At 32.0% G+C, this 19,053-nt stretch overlaps 1 protein-coding gene, 1 long non-coding RNA gene and 1 pseudogene across 2 annotated transcripts; all 3 read left to right on the top strand.

Moving 5' to 3' along the window:
* The first annotated feature begins 6,516 nt into the window (after window positions 1-6,516).
* Window positions 6,517-10,257, top strand: LOC139494370 (uncharacterized; annotated as a pseudogene).
* A 4,985-nt stretch (window positions 10,258-15,242) lies between these two features.
* LOC139494369 (uncharacterized) lies at window positions 15,243-16,352 on the top strand. The gene has a single exon (XM_071282534.1). The coding sequence runs from the start codon at window positions 15,243-15,245 to the stop codon at window positions 16,350-16,352; it is 1,110 nt and encodes a 369-aa protein (XP_071138635.1).
* A 1,478-nt stretch (window positions 16,353-17,830) lies between these two features.
* Window positions 17,831-18,721, top strand: LOC139494877 (uncharacterized). The gene is made up of 2 exons (XR_011657191.1): window positions 17,831-17,904; window positions 18,147-18,721. It is a non-coding gene; the product is annotated as an uncharacterized lncRNA (long non-coding RNA).
* The last annotated feature ends 332 nt before the right edge of the window (window positions 18,722-19,053 follow it).

The raw sequence follows: 19,053 nt of genomic DNA, 5'->3' as shown, positions 1-19,053 counted from the left end.
TTAATGAATTTCGTAAATAATCGATTTCTAGTAAAAAGTTAGAAGTACTTGAAAACGAAAAATACGCACTTTTATACTAATTTCATTTTTCTAGCAAACATTATCTAAACCAATGATATTCCACTTTTAAGTATGGGGTGGGACTAATGGAGGAATAACCACCTCATTTTTGGTTTCCCATAACAACTCTATGCCGAATTGCGTTTAACAACAAAACAAAGTGTTGACGAATCTCTAGAAACTTTACTGTGATAATATGTCATCTGCTTTGTTTTGGGTTTCTTAACTGAAAATCTTTATTTAAAGCAGCTACATATTAAAAAAAACCCCAAAACATTCGATTTTTTTCTGAACTTTTTGTCTGAGTGTCATTGTCTCGTACTTCATATTTTCTTATTATATGTGCTTCCGTTCCCCCTTTTCAAGTTATACTATCATGACTTGTTGAAGATCATATAGCAACATTTCAATTCTTTCATATTTATTCTTTTTCGTATTATCACTTTATTACTTTCTGTATAACGTATTGTGTATTCCACTAATGTTTTATATAATAATTGTATTATGATGTTTTTTGTATTTTTTTCCCGACTAGTGCCCATAATTAGAATAATAAAATAATGTCTAATGTCTATTGTACTTTTTTTTATTGACACGGTCACAATCTCCCGCCTTTTTAAGTGCACAGGCGCAGACGATTCACAGAAGAAAAACGGACAATTCATACCCCCTGGAGCACAACAAAAAGTTATCCCACCCTTGCAAGCACCACCACGTTTTTTAAGAAGAAGCACCAGACAGTCAATACCACCTAACAGACTTAATTTAAAATTTATTTGTGTAATTTTTGTTTTCAAACCAACTTGTTTATTATCTATATAACTGTTTGTATAACTAAAATGTTAAAGTGGCACCTAAAACTATATACAAGTAACTTTATATACAAAAATGTTTAAAGTATTTCTTACCTGTTCTTTAAGATATCTTATCCTATCTGTAGCACTATTTGTGGTATTGTATTGCTGCATTAGCTCTCTTAGCTCTCCCAAAAATGTCCCACTCATCCCTGAGAGAATTCCTACCCTGGTTTCCCTGCTTTCATGCAACAAAGCATGATACAGTGCTGAAACATTTAATTGCGTGCTACTGAATGTGTGTATGGGTTGGTGACAATACCAATTCTTTATTTCTTCAAACAACTCCGGTTGTATTGAACACTTATAACATGGGAAAAAATGAATTCCCACTACTGGTATATGTTGAGGTACAAAATATGTCAATTGAAAAAGAAAGTTACTGATTGAAGCACGATGATCCATCATAAAGTTTTCTAAATAGAATGAAAGTATAACATTTTTCCTAAAGTATTTTTTACCTGTCCTTTAAGATATTCAATCTTATCTGCAGCATGTCTCGGCTTTGCACACTATTGGATGCATTGCACTGTTGCATCAGTTCTCCTGAAAATGTCTCGCTCAATCCCTTGAGACATCCTATCCTAGTTTCCTTGCTTTCATACAGCAAACCATGATATAGTGCAGAAATATTAAACTGTATTACTAAATGTATTGATCGGTTGGTAGCAATACCAATTTTTCATTTCTTCAGAGAGATCATACAGTTGGGTTTTCACCGGGAAAATCTTTTCATATTTCACATTCTTCCCAGACCAATGTGGGTGCAATTCTTCACGTATCGGTCTCTTTGTGGACAGTTATAACATGGGAAAAAATGCATTCCCACTACTGGTATATGTTGAGGTACAAAAATAGTCAATTGAAAAAGAAAGTTACTGATTGAAGCACGATGATCCATCATAAAGTTTTCTAAATAGAATGAAAGTATAACATTTTTCCTAAATATTAAAGGACTTATTCTTCTCTCTTGGTTATGATAAGATTCATTAAATAAAGCTGGGTTGATATATTTAATTCAATTAGACTTAACTGCGATGCCATTTTATCGGTCTCTTAAGGTGTTGAGTACCACCTAAATTATAAAACATAATAATAGTACTGTAAGACTAGCTTTATGAATCATATTGCTTCATTAAGTAACTTTATATTCAAAAATATTTAAAGTATTTTTTACCTGTCCTTTAAGATATGCAATCTTATCTGCAGCATGTCTCGGCTTTGCACACTATTGGATGCATTGCACTGTTGCATCAGTTCTCCTGAAAATGTCTCGCTCAATCCCTTGAGACATCCTATCCTAGTTTCCTTGCTTTCATGCAGCAAACCATGATATAGTGCAGAAATATTAAACTGTGTATTACTAAATGTATTGATCGGTTGGTAGCAATACCAATTCTTCATTTCTTCAGAGAGATCATACAGTTGGGTTTTCACCGGGAAAATCTGTTCATATTTCACATTCTTCCCAGACCACTGTGGGTGCAATTCTTCACGTATCGGTCTCTTTGTGGCCACTTATAACATGGGGAAAATGCATTCCCACTACTGGTATATGTTGAGGTACAAAATTAGTCAATTGAAAAAGAAAGTTACTGATTGAAGCACGATGATCCATCATAAAGTTTTCTAAATAGAATGAAAGTATAACATTTTTCCTAAATATTAAAGGACTTATTCTTCTCTCTTGGTTATGATAAGATTCATTAAATAAAGCTGGGTTGATAAATTTTATTCAATTAGACTTAACTGAGATGCCATTGTATCGGTCTCTTAAGGTGTTTGGTACCACCTAAATTATAAAACTGAATAATACCACTGTAAGACCAGCTTTATGAATCATATTGCTTCATTTAGCAACTTTAGATACAAAAATGTTTAAAGTATTTCTTACCTGTTCTTTTAGATATCTAATCCTATCTGTAGAATATATCTGCTGAAAACACTATTTGTTATATTGCATTGCTGCATTAGCTCTCCCAAAAATGTCTCACTCATCCCTGAGTGAATTCCTACTCTGGTTTCCCTGCTTTCATGCAACAAAGCATGATACAGTGCTGAAACATTTAATTGCGTGCTACTGAATGTGTGTATATGTTGAGGTACGAAATTAGTCAATTGAAAAAGAAAGTTACTGATTGAAGCACGATGATCCATCATAAAGTTTTCTAAATAAAATGAAAGTATAACATCTTTCCAAAATAATAAAGGACTTATTCTTCTCTCTTGGTTATGATAAGATTGAAGCACGATGATCCATCATAAAGTTTTCTAAATAGAATGAAAGTGTAACATTTTTCCTAAATATTAAAGGACTTATTCTTCTCTCTTGGTAATGATAAGATTCATTAAATAAAGCTGGATATTTTTTACCATCTGTTTTATTTATACTCTCACCGTTAGTTTTTATCTCTTCTTTTGCTTGATTTACAATTTGTTCACTAGGTGATACTAAACGCACCTCAAAGGTTTTTTTTTTTTCTGTACGAATAGGATGAGATTTATTCGAAATTAGAATCATAAGTGATCCCGATTGCGATCCTTTGTTATATCCAGATTTCATATGACCTACGTAAGCATTTGATTGTCCATTAATTACATCCTGATAATATCTAGACCATAGATCAACATTGGGTGTGTACATTTTGTCAATGTTCGACATATCTGCGTTAAAATAAGCTTGGTATAAATTTAAGTGTAAACGACAAATTATTCTTCAAAAACTAAGCGTTTTCTCCGTGTTCGTCTTTTACAAGAAATTCTAAGACTTGAATTTCGTATTTCTTTACTGATAAATAAATTGGAAAAGAAAAAAATATAATTCCATGTACTCATATCCGTGGGAAATATTCTTCTCAAAAGTGAATACTGTATACTAGGGAAAACATTTACTCCACTACATACATCACAAAACAAGTATAATTGATGATTGTTTTTTTTTGTAACTTTTTGATCAATGTAAAAATCTAATATCCCCAGTTTCCATTCACCTTGTAATTGTAAAACTTCATTTCAACACACTTTAAACTTGAATGGTGAATTATTAGGGTAAAATGCATCTGATTGATCACTTCGATTGAAAATTATATGTTCCATTATGATAAAGATTGAATTTGTTCTTCTGGTGTGTATTCGTCTTATGAAGGATGCCACCCTTGAAAACAAACCAAGTACGCAGTTTTTCCTCGTCTTTTTTTCTTCCTCATATTTTTCAATTATCCAAAGACTATTTTCATCTTTCTCTACTCTTTGGAGCTCACTAACATAAAAGGTCCCCCTTATAAATTCATCTCCTTTTATATTTGAAACCCTGTAAAGATCGATATTTTGTTGTTTAAATCTTTGCACCACTTTGAATATCTCTTCAGTCCATCTTTGGCTATTGGATCGATCAAAAATATGAGCTATATTTGATATTCGAACTAAATAACCTATTTTATACTTGTATTGTTTTATCCTCTTTTTCTTTTTTTTTGTTTGTACTTTTATTTCTTTTGTTTTTTCTCTGTTTTATTTAAATACATTTCCCCCAGATATCACTTTCGTTGTCTGAATTAACGTCTTTAGGTGCAATGTTTCAGAATGTGTAAACTTCTATGTGGAGTACCATTATAGGTTTTTGCAAAATTTTGTAAGTTGTTAATATATCTATGTGTTCTATTCTTTGTGAAAAAGCGAAACATTTTGTTTTAATAGTTTGTAGAACCCTTTCAGCGTAATTTTCATAAAGTTCATTCCGAGCTGAAAAATGTCGGATACCGTTACTTTTAAATAACAACTGTGTCTTTTTGGCTAGAAATTCTTGTCCCTTATCAGTTCGAATTTTTTGAGGTTTTGCCTCACTAAATATCTTTTTAAATGCTGAGGTGACTTCGTCTCTTTTTTTTATTTTTCAGTGGTTGTAACCAAAGGTATCGTGAAAAACAATCAACAACAACTAACACGTATTTGTAATTTTCATTTTCTATGGAAAATTGTTTTAGATCCATTAATTCAGCATCCATCAAATTATTCAACCCTGTGGTATACACTCTTATTCTTTTAAATGAGCGACGAAGTGTTTTTTGTAAACTGTAATTATCTTGTGAATTCAACCACCGTCTTATTTTATATCGACTAACTTTTTTACCATCTGCATTCACGATATGATACAGTTTGTCAGCAGAGGCATATGCAGCTGGTCCACCCACATAATAATATTTACTCAGGAGAGTATCTAGTTCCTCATTTATACTTAACACAATTTGAACTGAATGCATACCACATTTTTTCTTTTTTTTAAGTAAAGTTTCACTTATCCTTGATTTCACAGATAATGTAAAGAAAAAAAAACCCATTTTTTTTTATTAAGGAGTGTAAATATTTACATCTTTTTAATTTTTCTTAGTTCTTATGTGAAACTTTAATTAAAAAAAAACAAAAACAAACAAACAAACGCAAAACCACACACTCTCACTATATCATTTAATAAGAAAAACAAAAGAATAATTTATATGTGTTTTTATAATTTATTAGTAGAAAAGATTTTATCTAACTCTTATAAAACACATCTATACAGTCAAATTAAGTTCATATGTATATAGCACACAAGTTCCCATATATACACATCAGACACGTTCCTGGTTTTCTTCTAAGACATTCATATTCTATTGATTTTCTTTGATGTTTTCTTTTTTCTAATACTAGTGTTATAATCCACTTCCATATTCTGAAAAAAATTAAGAGAAAATAACTATTCAATAATTAAAATCATCACTTTACCAAAATCAACATTATACTAAAATATTTAATCACGTGATCTCATACGTAATCGAGAAATTTTATATGTAATGAGGAATTTAAAAAATTCTTTTGAAAGAAATAATATTTCTATGGGTTCCGAGTCATGTTGGAATCCTAGTAAACACAGCTGTAGACCTTGAGGCAAAGAATGCCCTGGGTGATCCTCTATCTAACTGTGATATACCATATACTGATTTTAAATCTAATATTAGAGAATATGTTTTTAATATATTGAAAAATAAATGGAGTAAAAAAAATGATAATAAATTGCATGAAATTAAACCTAATTTAGGCAAACCTTTTAATAATATTATGTGCAGAAAAGATCAGTGTGTTATTACTAGATGTCGTATTGGTCATACTAGAATAACACATGAGTATCTTTTAAAAAATAAGATGAACCACAATGTGTTCCTTGCAACTGCAAGTATACTATTAAACATGTTTTAAATCATGCTTTAGTCAAGAATTTAAGTATATTGAAGGACTTTTTGTCTTATTTTAAAAATATGCTTTAAATTGTAAAAATATTCGAATTAGCTCTCGCCGCGATATAGCCTTTTTGTGCTAATGCGGCGTAAAGCAACCAACAATCAATCAATCAATCAATCTAAATCTCATAACATACATCTATACAGTCAAATTAAGTCCATATGTACATAGCACACAAGTTCCGGGTTTTCTTATTTAATAATTAAAATCATCACTTTACCAAAATCAACACTATACTAAAATACTTAATCACGTGATATTATACGTTATCGAGAAAAAAAGGAAGAAAAAATGGCTGCTACTTTGGTTGATTTGCGTAGGGAGTGTAATGATTGTGGAAGGTGATATACATATATCATCTTGTTACAGAGTAGAAGTTTTGTTAGATTGTTCGAGGGAAACAGAAGACAGATTTCGGGGAGAGGTGACAGATGATATAGAAAACATTCGCTTCAACAACATAAAGACTAAAGCACAGCTAGAAGATGATGTATTTACTAACCATGTAACCATCATGTTAGAAAAATCAATGAATTTGTGTGGTGAATTAAATCATGATCTGATGATGATAGATGGGAAAATGTGTACAGTAAGTTTACGTTCATTTGATTAAAATGTCAACAGTTAACACAATAAAAAAATTTGCATACATGAATATTAATTCCATATCTCAGTCACGTGAAAAGATTATTTTAGCATTTCTAGAAATGATATGAATCTTCGTAGATGATGATGAATGACATATTAATTACATCATGATCAAACTTCAGGCGTTATCAATAACAATGACTTTCTTCATAACAAAGTTTATATACCTTTTTTTTCTTCATCTAATTAGAAGTTTTTTTCACTTATCCTTGATTTCACAGATAAAGTAAAGAAAAAAAACCCATTTTTTTTTTTATTAAGGAGTGTAAATATTTACATCTTTTTAATTTTTCTTAGTTCTTATGTAAAACTTTACTTAAAAAAAACAAACGCAAAACCACACACTCCCAACAGTATCATTAAATAAGAAAAAACAAAAGAATAATTTATATGTGTTTTAATAATTTATTAATAGAAAAGATTTTATCTAAGTCTCATAAAATACATCTATACAGTCAAATTAAGTCCATATGTACATAACACACAAGTTCCGGGTTTTCTTCTACGACATTTATATTCTATTGATTTTTTTGGAAGTTTTCTTTTTTCTATTAGTAGTGTTATAATCCACTTCCATACTCTGAAAAAGAAAAGAGAAAATAATTTTTCACAGATAAAGTAAAGAAAAAAAAACCCCATTTTTTTTATAAAGGAGTGTAAATATTTACATCTTTTTAATTTTTCTTAGTTCTTATGTGAAACTTTACTTAAAAATACAAAAACAAACGCAAAACCACACACTCCCACTATATCATTAAATAAGAAAAAACAAAAGAATAATTTATATGTGTTTTTATAATTTATTAATAGAAAAGATTTTATCTAAGTCTCATAAAATACATCTATACAGTCAAATTAAGTCCATATGTACATAGCACACAAGTTCCGGGATTTCTTCTACGACATTTATATTCTATTGATTTTTTTTTAAGTTTTCTTTTTTCTGTTAGTAGTGTTATAATCCACTTCCATATTCTGAAAAAGAAAAGAGAAAATAATTATTTAATAATTAAAATCATCACTTTACCAAAATCAACACTATACTAAAATATTTAATCACGTGATATACGTTATCGAGAAAAAAAGGAAGAAAAAATGGCTGCTACTTTGATTTTGTGTTTGTTGTTTTGCGTAGGGAGTGTAATGATTGTGGAAGGTGATATACATGTATCATCTTGTTACAGAGTGGAATATTTGTTAGATTGCTCGAGGGAAACAGAAGAGAGATTTCGGGGAGAGGCGACAGATGATATAGAAAACATTCGTTTCAACAACATAAAGACTAAAGCACAGCTAGAAGATGATGTATTTACTAACCATGTAACCATCATGTTAGAAAAATCAATGAATTTGTGTGGTGAATTAAATCATGATCTGATGATGATAGATGGGAAAATGTGTACAGTAAGTTTACGTTCATTTGATTAAAATGTCAACAGTTAACACAATAAAAAAATTTGCATACATGAATATTTATTCCATATCTCAGTCACGTGACAAGATTATTTTAACATTTCTAGAAATGATATGAATCTAAATTTGTAGCCGATCAGAATGAAAATATCTAAATAAGTGGTTGTCCTTGTCATCTTGTACATATCGCTGCACAGAAAGCAGCTCAGAAAATACCAATAAAATTTGAAGATTTGCTTGTTGATATTTACTATTATTTAGATAAAAGTTCTAAGCGTAATTTAGAATTAAAAAACTGTCAACTGATGTGTGAAATAAAACCCAACAAAATATTAAAACATGTTGCTACAAGATGGCTTTCATTGGGCAAATGTTTAGAAAGACTTCTTGAGCAGTGGGATGCACTGAAAATGTTTTTTGAACAAGAATATGAGATCGAAAAGAAAAAAAAGGAAAAACAAAAATTAGCTAGTGAAAAAAAGGAAAAGAAAAATGCTACCTCAACTGTGACATCTGAAAAAAGTAAGAGCAAAGCAAAAACTGACAAAAATGAAGAAAAACAAAAAAACTGATAAAAAAAAAGACAAATCAAAAACTGAATCAAGACCTTCTGGATCAAAAACTAACACAGTTACGGTTTCTAAACCAAGCAATCCATCAACATTTATGGCAAGGCAAGCTTCAAATGACAAAACATGTAAACCTAAACAAGAGGAAGTCATATTGCCATCAAGGGTAGAAAGAGTACACAGATTATTAAGTAGTCCAAAGACCAAGTTGTACTGTCTTTTTCTGAAACAAACAATTCCATTATTTGATTCATTTAACACATTTCTACAGAGTGACAAACCTTTAATCTATGTATTAAGGAAAGAAATTCTTGCATTACTAACTGACTTATACACCAGATTTGTGAAGCTTTCATCTATCACATCCACTAGTAATCTGTTAAAAGTTAATTACACTGAAAGGAAAAATCAAAAAAGTAGGGAAGACCTTACCATTGGAGCAGAAACCAGAATTCACTTGAGACTTGTCAAACTCACTTCTGAAGAAGAAACAACTTTTTCTGAAGAAGAAACAACTTTTTATCAATCCATCAGAGAGTTTTTTATGGCTGCTTGTGACTATATAATAAAAAAACTTCCTGTAAATGACCCTCTCTTACACCATGCAGAAGTTGTAGATGTAAAAGTAAGATCAAATCAAAAGTTCTGCTCAGTAGAATATTTTATTGATAAGTTGTCAATGGCACTAGTGTCTGATAAACAGCATGAAAGATCAACTAGAAGTCCAATTTGCCCATTATCAAATTGAGAATCTTTCGCCTGACATCACTGAAGCAGAGAGAATTGACACTACTTGGAATATGATTGCTAAGATTAAGGGAACTGATGGAAAACCAAAGTATTCAGAACTGTCTAAACTAATGCTTGGCATACTAGTTATCCCACACAGCAATGCTGACAGTGAAAGAATTTTCAGCCAAGTCAGAAAAAATAGAACTGAAACTCGGCCTAATTTATCAGTGTCAACTCTGTCTTCTTTGATGGTTGTGAAAACTTACATGACCTCCACAGACAAGAAGTGTTATGAACACACTTACACACCAAAACAATTGAAAAGTGCTAAGTCAGCAACATACCAGGCATTACAGAATTGACTGTCCAGTTCCAGAATTTAATTGACTGTTTTATATATGTTTTAAGTTTGACAGTGTGAACTCATAAAGGATTATGAACAATGTACTTGTCACATTAAAACATTTAACTTTACTATTCTTTTTATAAAACTACTTCCAACACCCAAGTTGAAGTATTGTCATTGATATAAGATGTACTAAAATCAAGGGACATACAAAATATATAAATTAAAAGAACATGCCAGTAAACATTAACAAATTCCAATAAACAAAAACAATGGTACAAAAATGTCAATCAAAATGTCTATTAGAAACAAGACTAATTATGAACAACTTACGAATGGAATACATACTACAGATAACATATGTGAAGAGACATGTTTTTGCATCAATTCGTCAGTGTTTATTTGGTAAATGCATGTTTTTGAATGATTACTGAAAATTTGATAGATTGTTACTGATTGTGTCAAAAGGGGGTTGGCATCTATGCGCTAGTGCAGTCTACATATTTACTAATCAGCTCTTGATTTACTTGAGAAATAGTCCAGGACCATCAGTCAAGGTCATTCATCGCTTTTCTGACAATTGTGCAACTCAATTCAAATGCAAGGATGCGTTTTCTCATCTTTTTCTCCTTGAAGACAAATATGATATAAAGATTAATTATCACTACACTGAGGCTGGCCATGGGAAAGGTCCTAGTGATGGCATAGGTGCTGGAATATAAAGAAAGCTTGAGTTAATGATTCTTGCTGGTAAAGTTATAAATAATGCTTACCAAGCATACTTAGCACTTAGAGAGAACCAAGATAAACAGAACCAGCAGGTAATATACATTCCTGTAAAGAAGATAAACCAAGCGGCACCAAAGAAAAACAAGGCCCTTAAAACTGTTAAAGGCACACAAGCATTGCACATGGTTAGAACTTTTTCTCAAGGCACTAATGTTATTCTGTGCAGGGACCTTAGTTGTCCATGTGCTGTATGCATACTTCATCAGATAGGTCCATGTTTATTTGGTAAGTATAGACATGATGACATGCTGTGGGATTTGAATGAAGGTCGTCCTATCTCAACAACAAAATCCATGCAATGGAAACTGCTGATGTTGCTATATGTATCCTTTCTTATATTTGTTTTCTTATTAACCTTTTGTAGTGTTAACAGTGTGAGCATGGCTGAAATTAATTAAAAATGTTTCAAGAAATATAAGATTCAGAAAATATAAACTTCTTTTTCTTCATAAAGTTGAAAATATCAAAATAATAAAATTGGAAAAATTTGATTTAACAATGTGCATTTGATGTAACAAAGTGCATTTGATTTAATAACAAACATTTGATTTAATTTAACCCTTAACACACTGGGTAGCTAATTCAACCTTTACTAACAATGGTGGTGGTGTTGTAGATAGACGAATTGATACTTGTGACAGTGAGTTGAGAGATGTATTAAATCTCAGTACAAGGTCACATGAGGAACATGCACATAGCCATAAACAGGGTTGGCAAATAAGAGGTGAGACTCCTGAAGATGGAAACTGTTGCTTTTGGGCAATCAGTGACCAGTAAGACAGACAAGGCAAAGACACATTTACACATATAGAATTACGTAAGAAGATGATCAACTATTTCCATAGTCTACTTGAAGTAAGTTTGATTTCAGTCTTGTAAATGTTTGTTGACACATTTTAATTCAAGTGGATATATTTATACTTTACTAAAATAGGAAACTAGTAGCCCTGAATCTGTTTTGACAGAAAAGAAATATATGTCAAACAATAGTGAAAATAGAAAAAAATAACTGAATTACAAATACTTAAATATTTGTACATTTTGAAAGGTAATATAGCATTTTGTTTTATTATGCTTTTTATTCTACAACCTTTGTTTTAGGCAAAGAAAGAGGACTTAAAGGAATTCCTCACTACAGACATTAGCTCATATTTAGCTAATATGAACAGAGATGGAACATACGCAGACCACATTTGTCTTGAGGCACTCAGTCAGATGTTATCTTGTAACATACTGGCTGTTCATTCAAATGATCCAAATGTCACAGTTGGTTCTCATGATGCATATACATGTACTCTAGTCCTTGGATACTTGACAGACATTGAGCATTATGTCAGTTTAGAACCACTCTCATGGTACGTACAAGTTTTTGATTTAGGAATGAATGATCATAATAAGGGAATGACAACTGTAATCGTGCAGATTTACCAAATAAAATTGAATACATGTACACTAGCACAACAAAAAAAAACAGTCACTTGCAATTCAAGTATTTGTACGTTTTTTTGTTTGTTATAAGTATACATTCATTCTTATTCATATTTCGCCTTCGGTCTCAAGTAATGAATTAGCTTAACTTCTCTGTGAGGGATGAAGTTAACATGTAATATCTCTGTTTAAAGAAACGAACTATAGCCATCGGACTATAGATAGCCAGTGACCTTGACCCTAGTATATAAGCACCTGTTCCATAATAACTCGTCATTATTTTTCTAGAGGGGTGAAGTAACCACTTACTTCACAGTTATTTTTCTTTAGTTTACAGTTTTTTGGTTGGTAAGTTATTTTTTCCAAGTTTCTTAAATCCCATTGTCTTGAGAATTAAAGAATTTCTTGTCTACGAGGTACGACAAGTGTTGATATTAATTAGAAATAAAGAATTTCTTGTCTACGTTGTACGACAAGTGTTGTTGTAAATAAATAAATAAATATTGTCTACGTTGTATGACAAGTTTTTTCATTAAAGTTTTTGCCTACGTAGTACGGCAAGTTGTTAGTTTGTTATTTTACTCCTGTTTGTTAAACAGGTAGATAATTACAGGTGTATTTCTCTTTAACTGAAGGTCGCTTGTACTCTTCAGGTTTAGCACGTGTTTTACCTGCACAGGTACACGTTATATTATTCAAACTTTTAAAATGACTGAGTCTGAAAATGAAGATGTTTTGCTTTTGCATGATGAAAATGATATTGAAAATGAAGCCGATGGCTATGATTTTCAGCATCTGTATGTTGCTAATGAAATAAAAAATGATGATTTGAATAGGAAAACTAGAGGTAGTGTCAATAAACCTCCTAAAAAGCCTAATAGAATTATAAAAGGCACTGCCATTTCGAGTGACAAGGCACCTAAATCAGTCAAAAGGAAAGCTAAGGCTACTAGTGCTACTAGTAAAGCCACTAAATCTCCTAGAGTTGAGGATTTATATCCCGAGGAATTATCAGTGTTGAGGGATAAAATGGGCATATCTACAATGGGCAAGTCAATTGACACTTTGACTCATCTTTTTAGAGGTTTTAATAATAATTGTGGGAAAGAGCCTGTAAGGGCCCCTAGGTGTGAGACAGTTTCACAGTCTTCCATTCAAGCAGAGGCTGTGAACCCTGCTGCTCAAATTTTGCCTTTAGATGCTAATTTAAATACAGATTCTGTTCAGGATTTTGATGTGGATTACTTGGAGGATCCAGTATATTTACCTCCTTCTGGAGTCTCTGCTAGGGCTGATGACAGTCCAGCACCAGTTGATTTTGACACTTCTTTTGACCCAGCCCTAGGGTTTTCTAATGCCTTTAGGGCTCCTCTTAGTGAGGTTAATGTACCACTTTCTCAACCTGTTGTTGAACAGGGTGAACAATACGATTATGATTTTGATTGGGAAATCCCACAGTTGAATACTGAAGAGAAGACTGGGCCAAAATTATCTTCTGGGCTTTCAAAGGCTGTAAATGCTGCAATGTCGGTTAAATCAAATTACGAGAGTATTAAATTGATCGAGGAGAGATATTTACGGCCTGAAAATTGTGAGAACCTTTGTGTTCCTAGGGTCAATAAGGAGATTTGGACCGCACTGCCTAGACAGGCCCACACTGTTGATTCCAAAATGCAAGAAACTCAAAGATATTTTGTTAAGGGTTTGACCCCTATTGTTCAGTTGGCCAATCAGTGCTGTAGGAATGAGCCTTTAAATGTCGACAACACTAGAAAGCTTATGTCTGACTCTATTTGTTTGTAAGGCCATGGTTTTCTTTCTCTGACACAGAGGAGACGCTCAGCACTTAGACCTTATTTTAATGACAAGTTTAAACCTATTTGTAATTCCGATGTTCCGGTGGATTCATCACTCTTTGGGGCTGACTGCATGAAGCAGATGAAGGAACTTGGTGACTACACCAAGATTCCAATAGCTAGTCCTAGATTCCTAGGTAGAGGATCTAGGTCCAACAACTTTAGTGCTCCAAGCAACTTTAGTAGAGACCATTATCAGTCTTTAAACTCCAGAGGCCCTGTCGGTCGACAGGGCGGACGACAATTCCCCTCCCTAAGAGGCAGAGGGAGAGGTTTCCAGACAGGGAACAGAGGGTCCCAAAGAGGTCACAACTCTCAGAGAGGGTTCAACCAGAACAACCATTATCGACAATAGTTAAGGTGAGAGAACTTAATTATCCCGTATGGGAAAGTATTACAAGTGATCTATGGATATTAGATACAGTTAGAAATGGTTATTAAATTGAATTTGATGTTGAGCCACAAGCTTCATCTTTTATGCATGAAATACATTTCCCTGTTCACAAGATTGAAATTATTTCAGAAGAAGTCCAAAAATTATTGGCTAAGGGAGCTATTAAAAAAGTTGAATCATTGGAGAACCAGTTTATTTCCAATATTTTCTTAGTTCCTAAGAAAGATGGGTCTTCAAGGCCTGTTATCAATTTAAAATATTTAAACAATTTTGTGGCTTATCATCATTTTAAACAAGAACATTTATCATTTGTTTTAGATGTAATTCAGAAGGATGATTATCTAACATCCATAGATCTCACAGATGCTTATTTTAGTATAAGTATAAATAATGATTTTAAGAGATATTTGCGTTTCATGTGGAAAGGACATTTATATGAATTTCAGGTTCTTTGTTTTGGATTGGCTTCTGCACCAAGAGTTTTTACTAAGGTTTTAAAACCTGTTTATGCATTTTTTCGGAAAAATGGCATTAGATGTATTTATTACATTGATGATTCTCTTGTTATGGATCAGAATTTAGAAAGTTGTATTGTAAATACAGAAAAAATGGTGCAGAAGCTTGATGAACTTGGTTTCAGAATTAATTATAAGAAGTCTGTCCTTATTCCTTCAAAACGCATTGTTTTCTTTGGTCTCATTATTGATACTGAGTTATTTAAGATTTTTTCTGACAGATGAGAAATTGAATAAAATTATCTCCCTTGGGAAAACTATTCTTCAACAGAAGTGTGTTACTGTAAGATGCTTTGCATCATTTATTGGTCTTGTGGTACATGCTTTTAATGCAGTATCTGTGGGACCACTTCATTACAGAAACATGGAGAGAAATAAAGTGGAAGCACTGAATAGTTGTCATGGTGATTTTAACTCAAAAATTTTTATCACACAAGAGTCAAGAACTCAAATCTTTTGGTGGGTTAACAATTTAAGATCTGAGAATGGAAAACTGATAAGACCCATACAAATAAACTTTTGGATTGAAACAGACGCTTCATTAGAAGGTTGGGGAACTAATTTTGAAGGACAATTTGCTGGTGGTAGATGGAGCTTGTCAGAACGCTCTTTTCATATAAACTTCTTAGAATTGTTGGCTATATTTTTCTCTTTAAGAGCATTTTTTAGTCACAAAGAGTCATGCCATATTGGTATACGATCAGACAATACTACTGCAGTAGCTTATATTAATGAAATGGGAGGCATGGCCTCATTGTCACTTGACAGGCTTGCTGCAGAGATTTGGGCTTGGTGTTCAGAAAGAGATATTTTTATCACAGCTCAGTATATTCCTGGAATAGAAAATTTTGATGCTGATCATATGTCTAGAAATTTTACAGATTCCACAGAGTGGCAATTGAAAGTAGAAATATTTGATAGAATTTGTAAACATTTCTTTGTTCCAAACGTTGATTTGTTTGCTTCACGTTTGAATTTTCAGGTCCCTAGATTTGCATCATGGTCATTTGACCCACAAGCTACTTATGTTGATGCTTTTACTATTTCATGGTCTAATTTTAGACCATATATTTTCCCACCTTTTACTTTGTTGGGGAAAATTTTAATGAAAATTTTAAGTGACAAGGTTGAGAAGGCTATTTTGATTATTCCATTTTGGCCTGCACAAAGTTGGTTTTCTTTACTAATACCAATGTTAATTTCTTTGCCAGTTAGACTGCCTCAACACAAAGATTTAGTAATGATGCCGCATACAGGAGAATGCCATCCATTAAGGAAGAGACTAAGTTTAACCGTGTGTATTGTATCCGGAAATCGTTACTTGATAGAGGATTTTCAGAATCATCTGCAGATGTCATCATTGCATCTTGGAGACCTTCTACAATCAAGCAATACCAATATTCTTGGAGAAAATTCGTTATTTGGTGTGTTCAAAGGAAAACCAATTATTTTCGACCATCTGAAAAGGATGTAATAGATTATTTAATTTTTTTGAAAAACAGTAACTTTTCATATTCAGTGTTAAATACTACTCGGTCAATGTTGACACAGACTTTATCCTTTTTTGGAGTAGAGGTTACTAAATTTGTTTTTGTTGAACGTATGTTGAAAGGTTGCTTTAACCTGAATCCGCCAAGAGCAAGATACTCTTTCACTTGGGATGTAAATTTAGTACTTTCGTTCTTGAGTTCTTTATATCCATTGGAGGATTTAACATTGCAAAATTTGACTTTTAAACTTGTAGCTTTAGTTGCTTTGACCACAGCTGCTAGAGCACAATCTATATCAGCACTAGATTTAAATTTTATGTCTTTTAGTCAAAGACAAGGGATTATAGTGTTTCATATACAGGAACTTTTGAAAACTACTAGACCTGGTTTTAGTCTGCCTAATGTGGTGTTTAAGCGTTTTGTTAAACCAGAACTTTGCGTGGTGAAGACATTGATTAATTATGTTTTACGTACAAGAGATGTCAGGAAGACTTCTAGTTTATTCATTTCTTATGCAACTTTTCGTAAAGTTTCTACTTCTACGTTATCTAGATGGTTAAAAACCGTGTTACTTTTAGCGGGCATAGATATTAACATTTTTAAGGCACATTCATTTAGAGGTGCCTCTACTTCAGCTGCGTTAGCTTCTGGATGTTCTGTGAAAGACATAATGGCAACAGCTAATTGGACATGTGCTAATACATTTTATAAGTTTTATAACAGAGAATTTAATGATATTGGCAATACAGACTTTGCTTCTGCAGTTATTAATGCTTGATCTTGTATTTGTTTAAGCTTTATTAAATGTTGCATTTGTATGCTTTTGTTTTTAGTTTGTGTCTACACTTTAAACAAGCTAATTCATTACTTGAGACCGAAGGCGAAATATGAATAAGAATGTTCCTTCATCCAAGCATATCTTGGATGTGCAGGATGAAGGTCATTCTTAGAATATGAGCCTGAGGCTCGAAAGTAATTAATTCCCACCCTAGGGATTATGAGTTAGACCCACCCTTTTCTTATGGGTTTTTTGGTCGACACAAACTTGCTTTAAATTATGACGAGTTATTGTGGAACAGGTGCTTATATACTAGGGTCAAGGTCACTGGCTATCTATAGTCCGATGGCTATAGTTCGTTTCTTTAAACAGAGATATTACATGTTAACTTCATCCCTCACAGAGAAGTTAAGCTAATTCATTACTTTCGAGCCTCAGGCTCATATTCTAAGAATGACCTTCATCCTGCACATCCAAGATATGCTTGGATGAAGGAACATTATTTCTGACACTGCACAGTTATTTTCATTTAAAACAGTAAACCAAACTTGGTTTCAAAGTGCTATTACACCAATATCTACAATGCTTTCAAAATTAAATTTAAACAATATATAAATAATTATGTGATTTTTTGCCAACATATATATTTGATGTTTGATATATTGTTTGCATTTTCTGTTTTCAGCTGTAAGCCAGAAGATTTTGTAGCAGTTCATCTTTCTGCAAAAAAGAAAAATAACCAAGTGTTTGTAGCAAAGGTAAGAAAAATATATTTTGATATTTATGGAGGTTCATGTCAGACTTTTTGAATTATATTTATGTGGTCCTGTTGGTGTTTTTGTTAGCTTTTTAATTGCAGAACTGAACAAAATATTTCATTATATATATTATATATAAGATTCAAGATTCATGTGTTCTGTATATTAGACAAAATGTAATATGTAAGTAAACTACAAGAATGCTATCTAATCAAATATATACTTTAAAACATGCATTGCAGGTTCTACAAGTTGATGAGGAAATCCAAGTAAGATTCTTGAAACAAGTAGTTGGTGGTGCCTACATATATACATGGCCCGTGAAGGATGAAATTTATTGGCAATCAGCGCAGGATATTATCAAAAAGCTGTCACAACCAACACTTCTTCCAGGAAGAGGACTGAGATTGCTTTTCATCAGTGAAGAACTAGAGATTTGCAAGAGAATCTCTGTTTCAAAATAATCAACTAAAACAATGTTGTACTGATGACATTTTGTTGTGTTCATTTTGTTTGTTAAAAATGTTAAAATGTGTTTACCTTAATGTTCAATATTTGTGAGAACTTCAATGTTGGTAACATTTTAGACATAGTTACTTGTAATAGATTAGTATTATTCCATGCTTTATGTCTTTGATCATATCATTCATAAAAACTTTTGAGATTTTATCATAAAATTTGAAAATTAATTTTCAATTTAAAACAAGAGGCTCTCAAGAGCCTGAATCGCTCACCTTAATTCTTTTGGTTAAATCTCTCATCAATGATTATTTTGGCTTTTCAATTTTTTTAAATGTTCTTTGGATCGTCCTATTTTCTTCAAAAGCCAAAAAAAATATCCTTATCTCCTATGTTCTATTTTAGCCATAGGAGCTGTTTCTTGACATACAAGGAAATAAAATATAAAATTTATACTAGATACTCAGAAACTTATTTAGCTTAAGTTTGGCTGAAATTGATACAGCAGTTTCAAAGGAGAAGATTTTTTTAAAGTAAGTCAACATGATGAACAAATTGTGAAAAAAGTCTTTTAAAGGGCAATAACTCCTTAAGGGGTCAATTGACAATTTTGGTCATATTGACTTATTTGAAGATCTTACTTTGCTGAACATTATTGCTGATTACAGTTTATCTCTATCTATAATAATA

The sequence above is a fragment of the Mytilus edulis genome, chromosome 11 (genome assembly GCF_963676685.1).
Source record: "Mytilus edulis chromosome 11, xbMytEdul2.2, whole genome shotgun sequence".
In the NCBI taxonomy this organism is placed as follows: Eukaryota; Metazoa; Mollusca; class Bivalvia; order Mytilida; family Mytilidae; genus Mytilus; species Mytilus edulis.
Note: the sequence above shows the minus strand (reverse complement) of the source record. Positions and strands in the feature narration are given on the sequence as shown.

What these genes read in the sequence shown, in the direction of transcription:
- LOC139494369 (XM_071282534.1), top strand. Translation starts at nt 15,243, where the DNA reads ATGGAGAGAAATAAAGTGGAAGCACTGAATAGTTGTCATGGTGATTTT.